This window comes from Dromiciops gliroides, chromosome 4, assembly GCF_019393635.1.
Source record: "Dromiciops gliroides isolate mDroGli1 chromosome 4, mDroGli1.pri, whole genome shotgun sequence".
In the NCBI taxonomy this organism is placed as follows: domain Eukaryota; kingdom Metazoa; phylum Chordata; class Mammalia; order Microbiotheria; family Microbiotheriidae; genus Dromiciops; species Dromiciops gliroides.
The window spans coordinates 422,216,557-422,240,096 of NC_057864.1; the positions used below are offsets into that span (position 1 = coordinate 422,216,557).

The 23,540-nt window shown below is 37.6% G+C and overlaps 1 protein-coding gene across 1 annotated transcript in view; it reads right to left on the bottom strand.

Annotated features, from left to right (window-relative positions):
• DPYD (dihydropyrimidine dehydrogenase) overlaps window positions 1-23,540 on the bottom strand; it is a 1,058,206-nt gene that overhangs the window by 966,880 nt on the left and 67,786 nt on the right. The window contains 1 exon segment of the mRNA XM_043962696.1: window positions 1,636-1,746. Within this exon segment, the coding sequence (XP_043818631.1) occupies window positions 1,636-1,746 (111 nt within the window).

The following is a 23,540-nucleotide window of genomic DNA, read 5'->3' on the forward strand; positions in this document are numbered from 1 at the left end:
ACTGAGGCAAATAGGGTCTCGTGACTTGCCCAGGTTCACACAGCTAGAAGTGTCTGAAGTTAGATTTGAACTCAGGAGGAGGAGTTTTCTTGACTTCAGGCCCCGCACTCTATCCATGTCACCACCTAACGGCCTCACTATCCCTAAAACAACATAATTATCCATCATCCAGGGCACCTCTTCAATGCCCAGAAAATTGTTCCTCTATATGAAGATAAGGATTTCAACATTCCCAGCTCATCATTAACCTTACTTTAGTTCCAAAGTCATTACACTTGACAACTGCAACCTTTCTATGATATTCTCTCAGTATGTGAAAATTATTTTCCACTTTTAAGAGGCTGTGCTTGATGACTAGACTTCAGCTGGAAGCCTTCCCAGATTAACCCACTATTGCTTTCTTTAAAAAACAAAAACAAAACCCTATATTGGGAAGAAAAAAGATTTTGCCCGATTTGTTTTAGGACTTCATAACACTACAAGGGGTCTTATTTAGGTCCTGTTAATAATTAGAAAATGCACTTAAGCTATTTGATAAAATGGAGGGAAACATTGCTAATAAGAGTGTCAGGGCAGTGGATCAAGTGCCAGGCCTGGAGTCAGGAAGACTCATCTTCTTGAGTTCAAATCTGGCTCCAGACACTTCCTAGCTGTATGATCCTGGGCAAGTCACTTAAACCTGTTTGCCTCAGTTTCCTCATCTGTAAAACAAGCTGGAGAAGGAACTGGAAAACTACTCCAGTATCTTTGCTAAGAAAACCCCAAATGGGGTCACAGAGAGTCTGAAATGACTAAAAGAAATCAACAACAACAGTATTGCTGGCAAAAATATGGATTTCTATAGATGGAAATAAAGGTTTTTGGGTCAAAGCATATTCAACACATCATTTAAATGAATTCTGAGTGTAGAAAATCAGAAATAATTTAGCGAATATTGCCATGATACTTCAACTAAATGTATTTTGTAAACATTTTGAACTCAGAATTTGGAATGATTGTAGAACAATCACAATTGGGGTTCTCCAATATCTGCATTCCTGAGAGTAAGACTTCACCTTCAGTTAGGCCTTAAGTTATTTTAAATATATCCATTTTTAACCATTGATTGACCTGCCTATATACTGAGAAGTCCCTATGTACCCAATAACTGGCTTGGTCAGCTACATTTAGTGTTAAGAATACAAGGTTAGGAAACTGTCAGCTTAGGAATCTTTTAAATTCAGTTAATCAGTTAGCAAACTTTACTAATCACAGTGTCCTTGTGGTTGATAAGTCCAGTCCATCCACTGACTGACTACCCCTAAGATCTCTATCCTTCAAAGTCCCTAGAAATCTGCCTAGAAAGAGCAAAGAGATATAAGGCTAGATAGAGGATCTCAAAAAACTGGGTTCTCAATCAATCAAGATAAGCCCAAAGTCCTAACCATCATTGTGTGCCTGCGGATCTGTAGGACAAGGATGCTGCACACATGTCTGCATAATAAACTGCTTGCCTCATGTACCTTCCAGTGTTTATATTCCTTCCACCATCTCCTCAACCACAATTTCCTTACACTCAGAAATACTAAAAATTAGATTCTTTAGTATAAATATCAATAGAATTTTTATATGAAATCATGTTTGAACAGTACTTACAGAGCAGTCTTTATCAGAATTTCTTTTCCATTTTTTCTTGTCTAATTTCTTACTTGATGTAGAATGGAGAGTGGCATAGTTCTGAATCCGAGGATTCAATCCCAGGATATTCTGTATAAAGAGAAAAGAAAGCTCAATATTTCACATTTAAAATAATGAAATTTTAGACAAATCAATATTTTTCCTTATCTTCAAAAATGAAAATATCATACACAAGATGAGAATATAATTTGAATATGTACATAGCAATTACGCTGACCTTGCTAAGTAACAAAAAAAAAAGTTTTTAATTAAATTCCATTGTATTTGTCCAATGTTTTCCAAACTTTGAATTTTAACACCAATATTTTCATGCTGCTAGGTTGTGGTAATAATACCCAGATATCCAAAGAATCAAAATTGCAGGTCCCCGGAAGGTAATAGAAAACTACATGATGGAATAAAAGACCTTTCAGCATATAAACAAGAACTGGGCAAAAGAACAGATATGAGACATCCTGGAAGAACAGCATGATGTGGTATGACTAGAAGAGATGGTCCAGTCAGAGTAAAAGCAAGTAATGACATGAGAATATAAGTATATTATAAGTAGAGATTGTTTCATTCCCCGTATTTGTACCTTGAACACCTAGCAAAGAGCTAGCTATTTTTTGATTGATAACACATGTACAGTCAGTACTATGCATTGGTACCCACTTAATGTCAAGAAACCTAAAGGAAAACACCATATTAGATCCTCTCTGGTGGTCCATGGAAAATACAGACAAGAGTCACCAAGGTCAAGAAGGAATGAATTGGTTGGCATTTACCCATCAAAATCTTGAAATGCTAAAAACAAGTGGCAGTAATACACTCAGGAACGTTCATAATATCAAGACCTCTTCGCCCAGCTCTGGTTCTTGCTTCAGCAGTGTTTGGACAGAGCAGACCCGGGATTCCCCCAGATCCCCTCGCGTTAGATCTTCGCCTTCTGCAGCCCACCAGCCTCTGGGACCACCAGACCCCACTTTCTAGACCATCTGCCTCCGAGACCAAACAGCTCCAGGACTAGCCACCTTCTCCCGTTGCCTTCTGTGCGATGAACTCCACCTCTCAGATCCTCCAAAACTTCTCAGAGGCTGAGGTCGCGGTCAACAGCCTGGCCAATCCCTACCTGTAGGACTCCTACTCCTACCTGTCCCTCGGTTTCTATTTCGAGCGGGACCATGTCACTCTGCCAAGGGTGTCGCATTTTTTCCGTGACCGGGCGAAGGACAAACACGAGGGCGCTGAGTGCTTTATGCGGCTCCAGAACCAACGTGGGGGCCGGGTCCTCTTCCAGGCTGTGCAGAAACCGATGAGCCGGGCCACAGCTTGGATAGCATAGAGGCTGCCCTGAACCAGGCCCTCCTGAAGCTGCACGCCCTGGGCTCCAGTCAACTGGGATCCACACCTCTGCGAATTCCTGGAGAGCCACTACCTGGGCGAGGCGGTGAAGCCGCCAAAGCACCTGGCCGACCACCTGACCACCCTGTGCCACGTGCAGGCCGACCCCCAGCCCTGGCTGGGAGAATACCGAGCCTGAAGCACGACTAGGAGGAGCAGCCCCACGTGAAGCCGAACCGGGCCCATAATAAAGAATAAAGTTTGCTTGCTCTTCACCCCTCCTCCCCCAAAAGGATAATATCATAGATCTAGCCCTGATAGGATGATTTAGTTCAATTTTATAAATGAGAGCACAAATCTATCAATATAAACTTAAACACGTTCACAAATGTACTGAGAGAGCCAAGATTTAATATTTGGTTTTCTGACTCAAAACACCAGAGCCCTGCTATTGTTCCACTCTACCTAGTGGCAAGCAATATAAAATGCCGGTGTAAGACACTTCAATCAGTTAAGTTTGGCAGGGAAAGACAAAGGCGATGGAAGCTTCTGTAAGCAATATGTTACAGGAGGAAAAATAAAAGTTGTTGTTTTTTTCCTATGATAGAGTGTGTATGATATGATTATGGATTTGAGTCAGATTAAACTCTGAGGATGGGGTCTGGAAGGTACCCAGCCCTACCCCAGTATAGTTAGTTTAGAAGTTTATTGCTTGTCAAATTCTCACTGTCTCCTTTAAATTTTATTGCCAATTAACAGTATTTTTACTTCTGCTCAGTCTCCCCACTTGTCAGCTACATATTAGTTTTGTCTGCAATCCATCATGTGTCAGAACCCCAGTCAGTGGGTCAGGGAGTTAGCCCACCAATTCAATACTCGGGACTCAAGAAGAAAGGACGGGACTAGGCACAGGATGCAGCCATTGAGTTGAGACCAGATGTTAAGTGACATTGTCTCTTTTTCTCAGAGCAGAATCCCCTTTGCCCTGGGGTCCCAACAATGGATTATTCTTTTCTTCCCAACATAACCAAAGATAAATTTTAACCCTGTCATCCTTAACAATGCTGAAGCACCTGAGTGACTCTTCCTGTTATTCAGGTTGAATATCTTTAGAGACAGGGGCCCGGAGAGGAGAGTCAGTGGGAACTGTGAGATCTGAAACATCTGACTGTCACTCCCCTGCTTCCTCTTCCTTTGGTTTGACCTTGTTCCTCCTCCCCTTTTCTCCCTTGTTCCTGGAACACGTATGCATGTCTCCATACATTGATCACGAGCTGAACACGCACCCTGGGTGAGACAGGATCGGATGTTAGATTGTGAGCTCATCCACCCTAGGTGTACGTGGGCACAGTCCTTTTCAAGATTACTATAAAAGCCTAGAGGATTGGGCCTATCTTTGCAAGACTGCAATGTGTAATTGGGTTTTGCCCGTCCTCATGAGGATGTAATAAATCTGTCTCTGCTTGACTTGGTGGTCTCCTCGAGTTATTTGGGTAAACTGAGGCAGTTTGCTCCATACAGAGTGGATACTGTATATTTGAAAGCAGAAAGAATAATCAGTGTTTAGGGAGAAAACAGATTACATTTGCTATAGATAGAGAATATAAGAATGCACAAGGCTAGGATAGAACGGGGGCAAATAACATTGAGAAATGTAGGGATAGCAATTAGTTTTACAAAGGATGTGCCACACCTTCTCAAAGAAAGGAAGAAAAGAAGACAGTACAAAGAGATTATTTTGAAATGGAGACTAGAAAAGATAAGGGACATTTACAGAACACAGACTCACAAATTAGTAGGAGGTGGCCAGGTGTTGGCAGGAAGAATCTATTTACTTAGCTAGGGATTGTCAATCAGGACAATGCATTCTCTACAAAAATGTGGTGGTAAATACTAAACACAATAGTTCATTTTTTATCTTATCAGGGTAGAGGCAGCTAGGTGAAACAGTGGATTGAGCACCTGGCCTGGAGGCAGGAAGACCTGAGTTCAAGAAGACCTGAGTTCAAATTTGACCTCAGACACTCACTAGCTGTGTGACTCTGGACAAGTCACTTAATCCTATCTTAATCAGTTTCCTCATCTGTAAAATGAGCTGGAAAAAGAAATGGCAAACCACTCCAGTACCTTTGCCAAGAAAACCCCATATGGGGTCATGAAGAGTTGGACACAACTAAATGACTCAACCTCAACAACAACAACAACAACAACGAGGACAGTTGTGTGACCCAGGGCAATTCACTTAACTTCTATCTGCCTCAGTTTCCCAAACTTTAAAATGGGGATCATTATAGCAGCTATGTCATAGGGTTGTTATGAAGATAAAATGAGAAAATATTTGTAAGGTGCTTAGGATGATGCTTTTCACATAGTAACTGCTTATTAAATGTTTGTTCATTTCTGCCCCAATTAGACTTTGGTCTGCTTCATTCTGGATACTATAGCTCCCAATGCTAAGATCACTGTTTTTAGCTGCCCTGATATACTATTCATTGTGTCCATATTTAAGTTTTCATTACTACACCCCATTGTGTGCCATGACAAAAAATTCACCAAAAAAGATGTAAAATACCCACCATTGGGTGGCTGAACGTTTGGTGCTGTGTGTCTCTCTTTTACTAGACTCACATTTCAAATCTAGCCAGCTTGTTAAAATCCTGCTGAATGTGTTATTTTGGTTGTTGTTTTCTTGTTTTGTTTTGTTTTAGCCTTCAAGAGCATAGGTTCACCTCTATACTGCACTGAGACATCACATTAGGGTTTAAGTGAAGGTTTCTGGTGACTCTGAGAATTCTTTTCTTCGGTAAGTTTAAGACCTACCTAAATATGGTCACTATGTCAGCTAAGGCATAATCAATATTTTTATCACAGTAACGATTAATATCATGCTTTTTCAAGATAGCAGTGATGAATCTGATTGGATCTATGTTCATATTTCTAAATCTTCCTTTCTAAAAGCTGAAATAATTAGATGAGGTCTGAGGCCACAACTTGGCTATTTTGATTGTGCAGACATACTGTGTGTTGTTAAAGTAAGTTAATTCAACCTGTTGGTAAGTTAGACTACTCTTTCAACTATACTTAAACCCGGAGAACTCAATTCCATATTTTCTCTTGCGCTTATTAAGAAAGAAGGTGGCTTTCACTATTGTGATTCAGACTAACAGTCATGATGAACAAGGTGTCACAGCAGAGGAGAAAGAGCAAAAGATTTGGATACAAGAAGACCTGGGTTTAATTTGGGCCTTGTCATTTACAAGCTGTGTGACCTTGGCCAAGTCACTAGGTCTCAGGTTCGGTCTCTTTATATGTAAGATGAGCATTGTAATATAAGGATAATCTAACTTGCAGGGTTGTTATCAGGATAAAATGGGAAAATGTGTGTAAAAGAGCTTGTAAATGATAGAGCATTCTGTAAAAGGGAACAGTATAAAAGCCCAAGACCAGAAATATGTCATCATCTAAACAGGAACATCCTCTGCTCCACAAGCACGAAATTCAGGAAAGGCGGTCCAATTTAATTCATTCCATTTTCATGTGATTTTACAAAGTAATTTAAATTCCATGCAACTGATTAGCAGTAAAATTGAGTTAACAGCCTGAATCTCTAAGGGATTTTTTTAAAGTCAGAAACACCTCATTTAGACGTCATTGTTGATTGCAAAATAAGTAAATTTTAATCACAGAGGATGGTCCATCAATTTCATCTTTGATAGTGGTGCCAGGAAGACATGTCTATTCTCTTTGTTTTTCAACCTAAAAGGATTAGGGATGTCTACTATTAACTCTTTCTGAAGCTATTATAGTTACATCTTTTTCTTTTATTATGTGCAAAGGTTCTACAAGTCCCAAATACTTTCTATGGAGTTTGTGAAACAGTATGTATTTTCACTCTATGACTGTGCGTTTTCATGCCTTCTCATAACAGATTTTCTGAATCTCACACAGATTATTGCTATTGAACAGCAGACTGGTGAGTATACTGGAAAAGCCCTGAACAAAGTAAGGAGAGATGGGTTTGAATATGTTCTGGACTGGATGATCCCTGGAGTCTCTCCCATCTCTTAAATACTATGTTCTAAGAATCCACAAACACTGCCTCTACTATTACCTGACTGTGTGATATTGGGAAAAGCATTTCCAAATCTTTTCCATTCAGTTTTCTAATCTGACAGCTAGAGGGCAGCTAGGTGGCATAGTGGATAAAGCACCGGCCCTGGATTCAGGAGGACCTGAGTTCAAAACCAGCCTCAGACACTTGATACTTACTAGCTGTCTGACCCTGGGCAAGTCACATAATCCCCATAGCCCTGCAAAAAAAAAAAAAAAATCTGACAGCTAGAGACAGCTAGGCAGTAAAATGGATAGAACACTGGGTCTAGAGCTAAGAACACCTGAGTTCAAATGTGGACTCAGACACTTATCAACTATGTAACCTTGGGCAAATCATTTGATTTCTACCTGCCTCAGTTCCCCCATCTTAAAAATAAAAATAATACAAACTCTCACAGTTCTTGAGTATAAAATGAAATGGTATTTGTAAGCACTTTGCAAAACTTCAAATGAGATAACATAACTACAGAACTTTGTAAAATTTTAAAATCATTAAAGGGTGCTAGTTGGGAAAATAGAATACTGGACTTCAGGGACAGAAGATCTGAGTTGAAATCATTTTTGTTGTTGTTATTGTTCTTTTTTTCTTTTTAAAATTTTCTTTAAAACTTTTTTTTCCAATTACACATAAAGATTTTTTTAGTTCCATATTATTTTCCCACTCTCCCTTCTGTACCCCCTCCTGAAGCCAGCAAACAATATGATATTAACATGACAATCATGTTAAACATATTTTCACATTAGTCATGTTGTAAGAGAAGAATCAGAAGTAAAGGAAAAATGCAGGAAAGAACAAACAACAACAAAGTAACAACAAAATTGAAAATAGTATGCTTCAATCTGCATTTAGGCTGCATAGTTCTTTTTCTGAATGTGAAGAGCATTTTCTATCCTGAGACTTTTTGGCATGGTCTTGGATCATTGTATTGCTGAGAAGAGTTAAGTCTATCACAGTTGATCATCATGCAATGCTACTGATACTGTATACAATGTTCTCCTAGTCCTGCTCACTTCACTCAGCATCAGTCCACTTAAGTCTTTCCAGGTTTTTTCTGAAATCCATTTGCTTATCATTTATTATAGCACAATAATATTCCATTACTTTCATATACCACAACTTGTCTAGCCATCCCCAATTGATGGGCATGCCTTCAATTTCCAATTCTTTGCCACCACTAAAAGAGCTGCTATAAAGATTTTTGACCGTGTGGGTCGTTTTCCCATTTTTATGATCTCTTTGGAATACAGACCTAGTACTGGTATTGCTAGGTCAACGGGTATGCACAGTTTTATAGCCTTTTGGGCATAGTTCCAAAATGCTCTCCAGAATGGTTGGATCAGTTCACAACTCCACCAACAGTGCATTAATGTTCCAATTTTCCCACATCTTCTCCAACATTTACCATTTTCCCTTTTTATTAGTCAATTGGATAGATGTGAGGTAGTACCTCAGAATAGTTTTAATTAGCATTTCTCAAATCAGTAGTGACTGAGACCATTTTTTCCAATGGCTATAGATACCTTTAATTTCTTAATCTGGAAACTGCTGGTTCATATTCTTTGACTATGTCTCAATTGGGGAATGGTTTATATTCTTATATATTTGATTAAATTCTCTAAATATTTTAGACATGAGGCCTTTATTAGAAATACTGGCAGTAAAAAATTATTTCCCAGCTTTCTGCTGTGGTAAAAAGTGAAAGCTTTTAACAATCAGTTAGGATAACTGAAAGATGCCAGTTTTTGAAGGACCACCCTTTTGGGGAGGAGACCATGACGAATCGCCTGTGCATCTGCTAAGCACTCCACTTCCGGGGTGCGAACTTAAAGGCAAGGAGAAAATGGAAGTGATGTCTTTTTTCTCTCCTTGCCCGCTGGCTTGCTCTGCACACACAGACACTGACTCAAGTTCAACAGTGTGGTCCTTGGTGATCGGCCTGGTCCTCTGTAACAGCACGTGCTTGATGCAGTTCTCAGCCTCAGAGGTGGTTATGGAATTTGGTGAGTGCTATATGGAATATAGACTAAGCTTAGATCTAAGACTATTTATTTGTATTTCTACTTTCCTATCCCTCTAATCAACATCACCTTGTTTTGTTGGCTAATTAATTCCCAAACAATAAAAGCTCTAACTAAAGCTCAGAGACTTCTTTCACTTACTGGTCTGGGAGATATATAAGGGAAAGGTTAAAGGGGAGTTTAATGCTCTTGTATCCAATTTTAAATCTCACACTGCTTTCCTTCTAATTTTGTTTGCATTGGTTTTGCCAGAGTTCAAATTCTGTTTTAGATACTTACTAGATGGGTGATCCTGAGTGACAATAATAGTTCTTACCTCCTAAGAATGTTGTGAGAACCAAATGGACATGAAGCACTTTGCAAACTCTCAAGGATTCAATTAGGACTGAATTTCATTTTGACTGCCAGATTGTTTAGTGGAAAGAGCAGCGAATTAGAAATCAGCATATCCAGATAGCTCTTCTGGCTATACTAGTGGTAAGTCAGTCTAAAACATTAATTAAGTAACTACTGTGGACCATGCATGGGATGTGCTGGAGAGACAAAGAAACTAAAAAACCAATCCTTGCCTTCAAGGAGCTCACAATCTAATGTAGAACCAATGTGAAAATAACTATGTATAAACAAAATATGGATAGGATAAGTGGGAGAAAAAAAGTGGCATTTTAGCTGGTATTGAGGGAAGTCAAGGGGCAAAAAATGAGGAAGAGGAGGATTCCAGACACATGGAATTGCCAATGAAAAGGCCCAGGGTTTAGAGAGTTTCTCCATCTTGCAGAGTGGATGATGGGCAGTGGGGCATAAGAAGACTGTAAAGGGAGGAAGGAATTGCTAAGTTATTTGATGTTGGACGAGTCACTCATTTTCCCTAAGTCATCATTTTTTGATCTGTCAGAAAAATGTGTTCAATTAGATCATAGCTTTAGAGTCCAGAGGCCATTGAGTCTAATTTCTTTATTTACTAGGAAGCTGAGGCACCATGAGGTTAAATGATTTGCCTCAATGATATCTACAATCCCTTCAAGCTTACATTTTATGATTCTGTCACTGACAAGAAAAAAATGTTAAATATCATAGGTGCCTGTATGCATGCCTCAGAGAATGCACTGAATTATGACTGTCCCTTCCCTTTCTCTTGCTTATGAAAAAAACAAAAAACAAAAAACACCTGTCCTTTCAATCAAATACTAGCCTCAGTCTTTTTTTTTTTTTTTTAGTGAGGCAATTGGGGTTAAGTGACTTGCCCAGAGTCACGTAGCTAGTATCAGTCTTTTTAATAGCCTTTAGTATGGATCCTTGCTAAAAAGCTTTCTGAAAGACTAGATTATACTGGTTCATTGCTATCCAAATGTTTATTTAAATCAATCAATCAAAATGTGTCAAATTTTTTTAACACAAAACATATACCCAAAACTGTATTGGGCTCCCTGTCCCTCTCCAGTAAGTCAGTTATGATTTCTTTTATTTAATTCCTATGCTATTCTACAGAATACCCTATTTTTACAGATTATAAAATTGCCTTTAAAAGTATAGGGAATAACAAAATTCTCCCATTCTTAATTTTGCAAACAAAGTTTAAATGATGGATTTGATTTGGTAGAGTCATATTGAAGGTTCTCCTTTAACAAAGTGTCTTCCATGCATATGTAAAATCATACAAGGTTTCTTGATAAATACAATGAAATATAACTTTCTCCAACAATTCCCTGATTATCAGAATCAAGTGAAGTATAAAACTAGAAAAGGGATGCTCATAAAAGGAGTTTGGTACTGTCATTAAAAGCATATAATTCAAAATCCAAATGGATGAGGGAATACCCTACATGCTGGGAGGTTTCATAGATGCTCCTGTTTGCAAATGTCATTATGTTCATTATAGCATATCCTAGAAGATTGTGAAGAGCTTTCTGAATAAGATCCATAATGGAAAAGATTTCAGCACAGCTATCCACACTGGGACAAGAAAAGCAAGTGGATGAAAGGGTCTACTGTTTAGACTATGCCATGTAGTTGCTGCAATTGCATGGGGAGTCCATTAATCTGGTCTATCAGGATTTATATATTGGAAAGATGTTGCATATGGACAGTACATGGGATTCAAAATAAAATGGAGCCAGTAGTATAGAATGTATTTGGGAAATGGCACAGTACTTTTGATAAACACATGTTTCTTCCTTAAAATGTTATTTAAAAAAGTGGGGGGGGGGGCGCAGCTAGGTGGTGCAGTGGATAGAGCACCGGCCCTGGAGTCAGGACGACCTGAGTTCAAATCCAGCCTCAGACACATAACACTTACTATATGGGTGACCCTAGGCAAGTCACTTAACCCCAATTGCCTCACAAAAATAAAAAATAAAAAAATTTTAAAATGTTATTTTTTCTTTTTTTTTTTTTTAACACTAATATACTTCCATTGGGGAAGCATGTATAAGGGATGGAGGGATAGCCTTCAAACCATGAAGACCTCTACCTCTGTCATATATTAGATGTTTGATACTGGGCAAGTCAGAACTTCTTGGTGCTGTAGGTAACTTGCAAGACTCTAAGTTGCAAAGAAGATACAGACCTACAACGACGGGACAGGCATTAGACTCACAGGAAAATTCCATATAGCAATGAATAATAGATCTAGTCCCTCTTGATTTCCTTATTTTGGTATGATGTGGCTGCAGTGCCGAAAATCAAGTCTTCAAAGAATTAGTCACATATCACTCAAAGGACAATGCGGAGATACATGGTAAGCATGGTTGTATAACTTCAGAGAAGTTATTGGATAACTTCAGAGAAGAAAAAGCAGAGACATTAAAAATGTCTTGCTAGCAAAAGAAGTGGGTTCTCCATGCAGTGTGAATGAGGGACAACAGAAAGACATCCTTTGTGCTCTACTGGAACTTACACAATGTTGGAAATTCTGGAGGAAGGCCCCCAGGGGCCCCTTGTGGAAGATATATGGAAGGACATGGTAGAATTATACTGGATGAGCAAGTATAGATGGGTTGTAACCTATCCCATTATAGAAAAAAAACCCATATCGATGAGATCACAAACACAACCAAGTATCAAATGATGTCTCTTACTCAGATGTCTCATATGTGAAAGTCACCATAGGTTCCTCAGAAACTATGCCCATAATTAAATTTCATTCCAGGTCCTACCAAGCTGGAAAGCCTCCATATAAGGCCAGTGAGAAACTAGGTTTCAAACATTTGAAGACCAGTCTAGCTCATCACTAGTAGGTTATGCACCAGGTGATTGATTATGTTTTTATTCTTGTTTTTGTTTTTCTGCTGCAATTATCGAAATTATCAAAAATTGTCCTAAGTCCTGTTGGTAGCACTTTCTGTTCTTGCTCTTTCAATGACTATGGAAAAATAGAAGCAAAGTAAGCAGAGCTTGCTATGAATCACATGATTTTAGATGATCAGCTAATGGTAATTTAACTATTGGTACCCTTAGTATACTCTTTCTGTCCAACAACTCATGTTACTGGAAGAACTGACACATACATATCTATGTTGACCTTTTGTTCTAAATCATATTAGAGCATGTAAAAAGCCATAATAAAAAAGGATGGTTCACAGGTTCTGCTTGAAGAGATGAATAGAAAATAGAAAGATTAACATGATCACTTTTCCAGGGAAAACAAAAATTATTTTATGGGACACTTGGTCATCTTACTTTGAAGTACCATGATGAACATAAACAAAAAAGATCACTACAAAAGTAATTGCTGCTTCCATGCCAACTCTATTATAGAAGATGAAAAGTAAAAAAGCTTTTTGTAGGACTTGGTAAGGTCTTTCAAATTCAATCAACATGTACTTTCGTGCTCAGCAACTTCAATGTAAAAATTGTCAAGAAAAAGGAAGAGAAAAATTGTTAGAAAATATGGCTTGGTACAACAAACATCAATAGATATAACCCACATAAACAAAAAATTCTAAAAAGGACAATGGCTTGGGAATGAAGGAATAAAAAAGGTAAATGCTTCTAGACTAGTCACGAGATTTCAACTTCATGTATTTCAATGCTTTCCTTAAGAAAAGACTCCAAAGGTATTATATATAGTGAATTTTTAATTAGATTATAATAACATTGACTATTTCCTAATAAACAGGAACTGACTAGGTACAGACCTAGTCCATTTGTCATTTGGGAATCAGCTGTTTACATGCAGCCAGAGTGTCAGCTGGATAGGACAAAGGCCCAAGTAGATGCTAAAATAGAAGAAAATATAGATTTATAGCATCAAGCAAGGAAGTACTCAGCTGATAATTAGCATCATGGGCTCTGTCTACATTTATAAAGGCAGGAGTAATTATTTAAGTCATATTTATACTGCCTTCAGTGCAGATGTACCTAGGTTAAACCACTTAACCAATGGTCAGACCATTTGCAAGTTAGCGTGTAATGAATGAGACAATGGGGAAGAGGACAACAGTGTAGGCTCCTAGGTCTGGTGTTTTTCCCTCCTGAATTTCCTAGTGTTTCTCTGTATGTCATTGACTTCTCTACTTCTGGGAAGGGCAATGAGTTAGGAGCTCATGTGGGTGTCTATCTGTCCCTCTCCTCAGCCTCCAGAGTTAAGTGTGGATTCCATATAAGTCTTAGACTGGGAAGAAAAAAGAAATAACTAAAGGGGAGGGCAGAAATTGAACCGATGATGCTGTATCCTACATGTTTTGCCCCACAGTCAAGTATCTTATCTTTCTGATCTGAGTTTGATCCCCCATCACTGGGGAACAGTGTTCATTAGTGGGCATCTTTGTGAAAGATTGAAACTAAGATGGGCTACATTATAACAACAACAACAAAAAAATCCATTTAAATATTTGGTCTACTATTTTTTTAAATCTGTAAAATGAACAAAAAACAAAAGCATTTTCCTGTTGCTATTTTCTAGAGAATTGAAGGATCTCAGGATTTAAAGCTGGAAGGGAACATAGAAAGTCATCTAGTCCATGCCCCTCATGTTGCCAAGTTAAAATAAGTTTCAAAGACTTACCCTAGGCCACCCAGCCAGTAAGGAGAGCTGGGATTTAAAGTCAAATACACTATCTCCAGTGTTGCTACTCTATCTATTACACTGTTCTGCCTTCTTTATCCATTATAAAAGTGATCACAATAATGAGGTCCCACTTGGATCTCTTGCTCTTTTCTCTTCTTCCAAATAACAAAAAATAGTTTGAATATATGCCCAGAGGAAAAAGCTCCACGTGGTATTAACTGTTTGCTACAGGTTACTTCAGAATTGAGATAGAGAGAAAGAGAGAGAGAGAGAGACATAGACACACAGTCACAGACACAGAGACAGAGACAGAGGCACAGAGATAGAGGCAGAGACAAAAACAGAGAGAGACTAGTACCTTAAAGAGGACTATTGTCAGCAGCTGATAATTGAATTGCCCTGCCTACATTTTAACAAAAAGAATCTAGGGCCATCATTTCATTGTAGCTTCTTCCCAAAGGGATCATAGTTAGTTCAATTTGATTCTCAGCCTTTCTTATTTGTCCACAAACACCAAACAAATATGTTCTAGGCCAAAGGAACTTGATTTTTGCCCAGGAACAGATACACATTAAGGGTAATCTGCCCTAAATCGTGTGCCAATTACAGAGCAGCCAAGGTAGTAGAGAAACCACACACACAAAACAAAAAGGCATCCCAAATTCTTTGAAAATATAGGATGGGGTAGCTAGGTGGCATAGGGGATAAAACAATGGCCGGGCATTCCGAGTTCAAATTCGACTTCAGACACTTGACACTTACTAGCTGTGTGACCCTGGGCAAGTCACTTAACCCTGATGACCCAAGAAAGAAAGAAGGAAGGAAGGAAGGAAGGAAGGAAGGAAGGAAGGAAGGAAGGAAGGAAGGAAGGAAGGAAGGAAGGAAGGAAGGAAGGAAGGAAGGAAGATTATAAAAAGGAAGAAAATACAGGATGCACTGAAGCTATGGTACTGAATAACTCTGTAGTCTATTGGGAACACACCTAATATCTGACCAGGTAACAACCATGGCATGCCAATATGAAAGGCACTAGGACTGGGGTCAGTAAGAAAGTTATGTGGTTCTAATGAATAATGACAGTGAGCTTGCTGATTGAATATCACAAAAATCAACAGTGTTCTTAAAAAGATTATGCATAATAATGCAGGATATTAAATAGTTATCACCAGATAGGGTAAGTGAATTGTAGAAGATCAAGCAGGTAAAAGGTATCAGGGAAAGGATTTCAAGTCAGGTTCCTCTGACCCTACTATCCTAACAGTGCTCTTTTCACTGTAGAGTACACTAAAAATCAATTACAATCACTTATCATGTGTATATATTCAAGAAAGAAGTTGGATCAGTGAAATGCTGAAAGCAGGATAGAATCAATGGGCTTCTCAGGAGTTCCACTGGTATCTATATAAATTCAAGAGATCTAACACAAGGTTCCTAACACATTAGACAGAGAGTCTATGGAGGATTTGTAGTAGGATAAAACTGACAGTCACTAAGGATGATTACGTATGTATGGATTTTCATCTGCACAGATTGAGTCGCCCACATTAAAATCCAAATATATAATCTTTTTTATCAAAACATACAATGTTTTGTTTTGTTTTCAATGGGCACATTCCCAATTTCCTATAAAACTAGAATATAAAGGCCTTAACCTCAAAGCAAGTAAAACAAACACCTTCCTTCAATACTTTCCCTCTAGGCTTACTGATTTTCCTCAATCTCTACAGATTGTATCCACTTGGCTCATCTGTATTCCAGATCTGAGCTAATAAATAACTATATTATTTCAATATATTTAATGCTATTTGGTGGCTGAAAATAGCCTAGAAACTGGGTCCTTTACTATGAAACTCCAAGCCACATGAAAATTTTCATGTTGAGAAACTCCTCTGACAACAGTTTTATGATTTTTTTCCTCTTTCCATTCCAATCTATTGCAATATGCATTGCTTAAAATCTGGCCCCTAACCTCAAGAAGCCTTTATTCTACTGAGGAAATAAAACATGTAAATGGATAATTATATACCTACCGGATGATTTAAGAAAGAAGATGAGTACGTTATCAAAGGGGCCTGGGAATGGCTAAATGTAATCTACATGTGAGTTTGGATGAGCGTAGAAAGAATCTAGGAATTGTAAGAGACAAAAGAGAGAAAGAAGCATGCTATGGGTATGAAGGACTCAATCCTCTACAAAAGTACTGAGGGAGCAGATGAAATGCCAATTTTGAGGAATGGCAAATAAGCCAGTTTGGCTGAAATACAGAGTGCAGGAAAGAGAATGATGTGAAATACTACTGGGAAAGTAGGTTGGAACCAGGTTATAATGGGTTGAAATACTGAGCTGGAGAATTTGTATTTTATCCTAGAAGCAATGGGGAGTCTTGTGCTTTAGGGCCTATGAGAACCATAAATGTTATTTTCTTTTGAGATGTCATACATCTTCGCACTAACTTGGGGCAGCTAGGTGGCACAGTGGATAGAGCACCGGTCCTGGAGTCAGGAGTACCTGAGTTCAAATTCGGCCTCAGACAATTAACACTTACTAGCTGTGTGACCCTGGGCAAGTCACTTAACCCCAATTACCTCACTAAAAAAAAGAAAAGAAAAGAAAAGAGATGTCATACATCTTGAATTGCTTAGCCTCCATGTACAGAAAGGAGGTCAAATGAGCTTCATTTTATTACTTAAAAACTATGAGTTGTTTAGGAGAAAAAAGGTCATGGTGGCCCTTTTATTAATTGTCAAAAGATGTATAAACACACACATATACACAAATGGATGAGTATATACATGAAAATATAAGGAATACAGAAAGTAATCTATCCTAGTCTATATATAATATGATATATATTATATAATAGATATACATATGTGATACTCATGTCATATACAGAGAGTAGGGTAAATATGAGATAGATTAGTAAAAACAAGCAATAGTACTCAATTATTAGTAATTCATCTATATAAGTATTTATTAAATGCTAGTGGAATAGCACTATCAGTTGTTTGTTTCTCTTGGTTTGTACTTATCTGAATTTAAAAAATATTGTTCATAATTCCTAGAAAATATATGTTAGGAAAAGTTGATTTTATATTTTCCTTTTACTATTCTTTCTTATTCACTATTTGCAATAATACTTGTAGCTCAGTGGGGTCTGATTATATGGTCCTTAAGTTACTGGATAATTTTATGTTTGCGGATATACATCATTTATTTTAACATGCTTGCGTGATCTTAATTATATGGACTATATGTAAAATTTGATACCTATGGAGCGCAGCTATCAGATAGGATTTATACACTTGAATTTTAAGATATTTTTCTTTTTTATTTCTTTCTTAACTTTATATAAACATCTAATTTTGTGGTTTCAATGTTACATTCAATCCCTTTTATGGAATATGAAGAACATTAATTCTCCAAATAGAAATAAAAATCTTCCTCTGAAATGCTTGTATAATTCATGTTTATGTGCACACTAAGAATCTTTTTAAAATATGAAAGTAATAAAGTATATTCTCTCAAGTCAAAAAGTAATGCACAAATCCTTGTCAGCTAATAATGCTGGTGCAGTCATTGCTTCCTTCTCCATGTATAAGCAGCTTTTGATAAAAATAAAAATTATGAATCTATACACTAATGATTCATATAACTATAGCATTGCTATAAAAAGTTACTTTGAAATTCACTTTCAGAGTTCAATATAGGATTTTGGCCATGAATATTATAAATATTTAAATTATACTCTCAAAAAGTTACAAATTTCTAGGAATGTATTGCAACAGATGTATTCCATTGGGTATGACACCATGTGGTCCCATATATGGAACAAATGGTGGGATAAACCAACAAAGGGAACATACCCATATGTTTATTCCTGTTGGAATTCAGCAACAGAAACAGACTTCCAAATTCAGCACTTGTGGAATTCTAAACAAAGTATATATTGTGTTCTAGAATTAATATATATTATATATGTATAGTCCACAATTACAAGGAAGTAATAAATTAAGAAATGGACAGAAGAGTTATGATTTTATGGTTGTCATCTATTGTAAGATCAGAGATCTAAGAAATGTTTTTGTTTATCTGATAGCCACAAATCCATAGGAAAAGGAACAAAAATAATTTGAATATCCTTCTCCATACCTCACTACTTCAATGGGATAGGAATCTGTCCTCTTAAGAAAGAGTAAAACAAAGTTAAATAGAGACAAATGGCAATCTGAACAGAATTTTATGAATAGTTAAGAAATAATCATTGGATCATATATTGAGAACTGAAAAAAGAATATTTTTGAGGTTATTTAGTTACAAATCCTCAAATTCAAGATAAAGTCCCTCAATTAGAGGCATTTTGATTCACTCCACCTTTAAAACTTGAAATATGATCATCAGGCTCACTTACATTTAGAAGGGACAGTGGACTCAAAATGAAGGAGAAAAACGGTTTAGCAACTTCTAAAAAGATAAAGTTATATATGATAAACTATATATAAAAGTTTATAAAACATAGGATACATCACAAACATATACTATATTGATGTATCATATATTTTATACTGTCATATAAAATATAAGCTAAATATAAAATCAAACTTATTAAATGTGACTTTATTTCCAGCTCCAGGTAGTCCTGGGGACAATGTCTCTACACTTTTCTGTCCCTCATCCCAATACTTTTGACTGATCATCCCTGCACACAGGACACATCATCATTACCTGATTTGAAGGATAACTTCAAGAGATGTCTTGGAATAATCTAATCAAGTGCTTCCATCAGTGAGCTTCTCTCTCCATTCACTGATACTCCACTTGAACTGACTCCTCAGCAGTTAGCATACTTAAGTACCATTGTATTGCCTGATCCCAGATACCTCACTTGCACTAATTGTATTCTTTTTGTATACTACTAAACTGTGCTGGAATAAATCATATAGATATGCTGACTTGTTTCTATACAAATTCATGTTATCTAATCTCACCTTGGGCATCAATGCAACAAGGCATGTACAGTACTATATTCCACCCTAGTCCATTCACTATCTCACTTTAGACACAAGAGTTTCCAAATCTATTCTTTCCTCAAGCCTCTTGCAGTATCCTCTTCCCTCACCCTCTCAATTAAGAACCTTGCTGCCTATTTCACCAAAAAAAAAAAAAAAAGAATATTTGCCAAGAACTTCCCCTTCCCCCCTCTTTCTCATCTCACATCACTCATACGTCTTTCCCCTTTATCTCCTCCTTCACTCCTGGCTTAACTAAGGAGGTGCCCCTTGCAAAGGATAGCCTCTGTCCATGCTACCCACAAATTGGCACTGCTATCATACTTCCTCATCTTTCTTCTCTCTGTATCTACTGGCTTCTGTTTCCTACAAATATAGCCATGTCTCTAATCAATATGAAGAACTCACTCAATTCTATCATCCCAGAAAGGTATCCTCCTATGTTTCACTTCCCCACCTGTGGCTAAATTTCTTTAAAAAGCCATCTACACTTGATACTTCCTGTTGCTCTCCTCTTTTAATTTCCAATCTTCAATTTCAACTGAAGCTTCTCTTTCCAAAGTGATCAATGAACTCTCTCTCGCTTTTTTTTTTTTTTCTGGTGAGGCAATTGGGGTTAAGTGACTTGTCCAGGGTCACACAGCTAGTACGTGTCAAGTGTCTGAGGCTGGATTTTGAACTCAGGTCCTCCTGACTCCAGGGCCAGTGCTCTATCCACTGCACCATCTAGCCGCCCCACAATGATCTCTTAATTGCTAGAGCTAATGGTCTTTTATCTGTCCTCATCCCTCTTGAACTTTCGGCATCATTTGACCCTGATCACCATCTCCTCCTGGTTATTTTCTCCTCTAGGTTTTTATGATACTACTCTGTCCTGCTTCTCCTCCTATCTCTCTGACTGCTCGTTCCCAGTTTCGTTTGCTGGTTCTTTATTCATGTTATCCCTAAGAACCTTGAGTGTATCTCAGGGGTAGGAACTGGACTCCCTCTACTTGTTTGTTTGTTTTTTTTAATACTATCTCACTTGATCTCATGAGTTCTCATGGGTTCAATTATCTTTATGTGGATGATTCCCAGATCTAAACATCCTTTCCTCTTCTTTTTCTTGAGCTACAATCAAAAATCACTAATGACCGTTAGACATCTTGACTAGCTATTCCATAGGCATCTCAAACTCAATGAACAAAACAGAACTCATCTTTCTCCCCACTAAAAAAAAAACCTCTTCTAAACTTTCCTAACATTTTCAGGGGAGCCATCATGCTCTCCCATCATCCAGGCCCACAAACCATCTATAAAGTTTGACTTTTTATTCTCAATCATGTCATACACCCAGTCATGAAAATTCTCATTCTTTCTGTCTTCACATCTCTCCTGTTCATCTCTTCAGTTACACAGCCACTACTCTAATCCATGTCTAACCTTTTTCTGTATTATACCAACAGCCTCCTGACTTGTATCCCTGCCTTAAGTCTCTTACTCTTCCAAACCATTTCCCCCTCATCTGCCAACATTATTTTTTGAAGCATAGGTGACCCAGTCACGTAGACATTCTTTCCTCCCACAAACTGAGTGCTTTAATGGGCCAGTTTTCCTGCATACCTTATAACATCTGTCTTTTTCTTTCCTTTGTCAAATATCTAAACCCAACATCTGTGAAACAGAACCCCAGAGTTGCTTTAATTTGTATTTCTTTAAATATTAATAGTTTGATAATGAACCCAAGATACATAATGGGATTTATATTTTCTGGACAAGGCCTATGCAGGAAAAGGTTTTGCTTGACTATGCATATTTGTAACAATATATTTTTTTCTTTCTTTTTCTTCTCAATTAGAAAGGGAGTGGCAAAAGAGAATACAAATTTTTTTCCCATCTAAAATTATAAAAAGAAAAAATAACAACCAGGTTCTCATCCATTTGGAGGATTTACTTTTTAACTATAAGACAACCAAAAGATATAGTGAATAGAGTGCCAACCTTGGAGTCAGGAAGATGGGTTCAAGCTTTAACTTTGAAACCAACAGGTTGTGTGACCATGCACAAGTTGCTTAATTTTCAGCATCCAAGTCAATTCTCTAACCTCATATATTATAGTTTCTGATCTGCATAGAGAGAGAGGGTTTCTTCACCAGAGTTTCATGTACCAGTATCTGAGGCCCATTTATTACCCTCAAAAATAATGCTAATATAACCTGTATTTTATAAATAATTTTGATCATTTTATTTTTGTTAAACTGCCATTAAAGAAAGATAATGTTTTTTTTTACCATAAACCTAACCAACTAAAAGAGTTTCTATTAAATACAGTGGACCTTTACATTTTAATGATAAAATATACCATGATTGCCCTGAGATCAATCAGAGGATTGGGAAAGCTACTTCAACCATGGCTAAACTTGCCAAGCGTGTCTGGGTAAACAGTAAACTGACAAGACAAACCAAATTTGCTGTCTATAGAGCATGTTTCCTGAGTACCTTACTGTATGGCAGCGAAACATGGACTACATACACTAGACAAGAAAAGAAGCTTAACAGCTTCCACATGCGCGCCTTCAGCGCATCCTTGGCATATCTTGGTCAGATAGGATCACCAACACAGAAGTGCTCCAATGTGCACAACTTCCAAGCATCTACTGAAACAAAGATGGCTACGCTGGCTCGGTCATGTGCACCGCATACAAGATGGGTGCATTCCTAAAGACCTACTCTATGGTGAGTTAGACTCAGGCCAAAGACCTGCTGAACGCCCCCAGCTTCGCTACAGAGATGTATACAAGTGAGACTTGAAGGCTCTGGGAATAGTTGGGAGGAGATGGCCAAGGACCGCGCCCAGTGGAGTTCAGTACTCTCGAGTAGCTTGCGTGCAGCTGAGATGGGCCCTCAAGCTCGGAAGGAAGAAAAATGAATGAGGCATAGGAACTGATGGGCAACAGAGAGCGCAGTTTTCTGATGTGGCAGGAGCTGCGGCTTCCGTATCAGACTGCACAGCCACACTGTGGCCTGTGGCTCTTCAAAGCGCTGATGCATGGTCGTCCGTGACTGGTGGAAGCCTACTATACCATGTTTAAGAAATAAACTCTGAGCAACACATTGACCAAGACAAATATTTCTGGATATAGATAACTACATATTTAGTGAAAAAATGAAAACATTTCCTTATTCTAAGCAAGTGAAGTCCTTGTTATACAGATGTTTAGTTTTGAATCATTACTAATTTCATATATTAATTTAGATTGTTCAATGAAATTATAAGTATTTTAAAAAGCAACTATTCCAACCACAATATAAAGTACATAAACTGAGTGACAAGCATACAAGATTCTTGAGTTTCATTTTTCATTGCCACATTCATATATTGTAATAAATGATTATATTTATCTATGTCAGCATAGCAATGTAACTTTGGAGAATAAATATTCTGAATGCAATATTGGCTGCTTATCACAACAGGTTTTCTTTCACATAGCACAGGTTAAATATATATATATATATATAAACATAAAATATTAGATTAACCTTTTCACAAAAAAGAAGTAAGATTCAATGAATCTTGGGTAAAAATAAGTTGAATTGGGAAGAATGGTTGCCAAGGATTTTACTTAATAATTTCCCAAATAAAAAGTGATGTAAAATAAAAATTCAGTCCATGGCGAGTTTGAGTGCTGGTTGTTTTTTTTTTTTAATATTCCAAAGCAAGTCATTTTTCAAGCTAGCATTCAATATAATCAACATCTAGAATGCTTGCTCAAACAATGCACAGAGGTTCTAAATTTTAGTTCTCTTTTTGTTGTTGTTGCTGTTGGAGAAAATTCAGCCCCCTTTCATCTCCAAACACATCTGGTGAGTAGGGTGTGTTGGATATGTTACTACAGTGGTAAAAGGGACATCCACCAATTTAGGGGGTCACTGCTTCCTTTAAATTATATTTGTCTTAAGAAATGCTAGAACCAGGTAGTATAAGGTCATAAGGTGCTCCTTTTGATTAAATATGGCACTTGGAGAATTACATTAACCCTCTTAGTTTCTCCAGGGTCCAATTTACCTTGGGGAGAAGGGAAGGGTGGTATCTTTTAAACCCAAAGATCTGGGATGTGTTGCTTCTGCTTATTCTTCAGTAAAGCAGTGCAAATCTTGTAGTGTCAGAGACAGAAAAGTGGAATTTCAGAAAATGTAATTCCATGAATCTTATTTGGCACAGACAATGACAGAAAAGGGGCCAGAGCCAAGTACAGTGTCTAAATCAGAGCTCTGTTGTGTCACTCCTTTGTCTGTTAACACCATTCTAGGAGGCATTTGGAGTGTTGAAGCAGATTGATGAAGATTCTGTGGTGGAAAAGATTTTTTTACACCCTCACAAAACAGCATGAAGTGCAGCCCAACCTGGACAC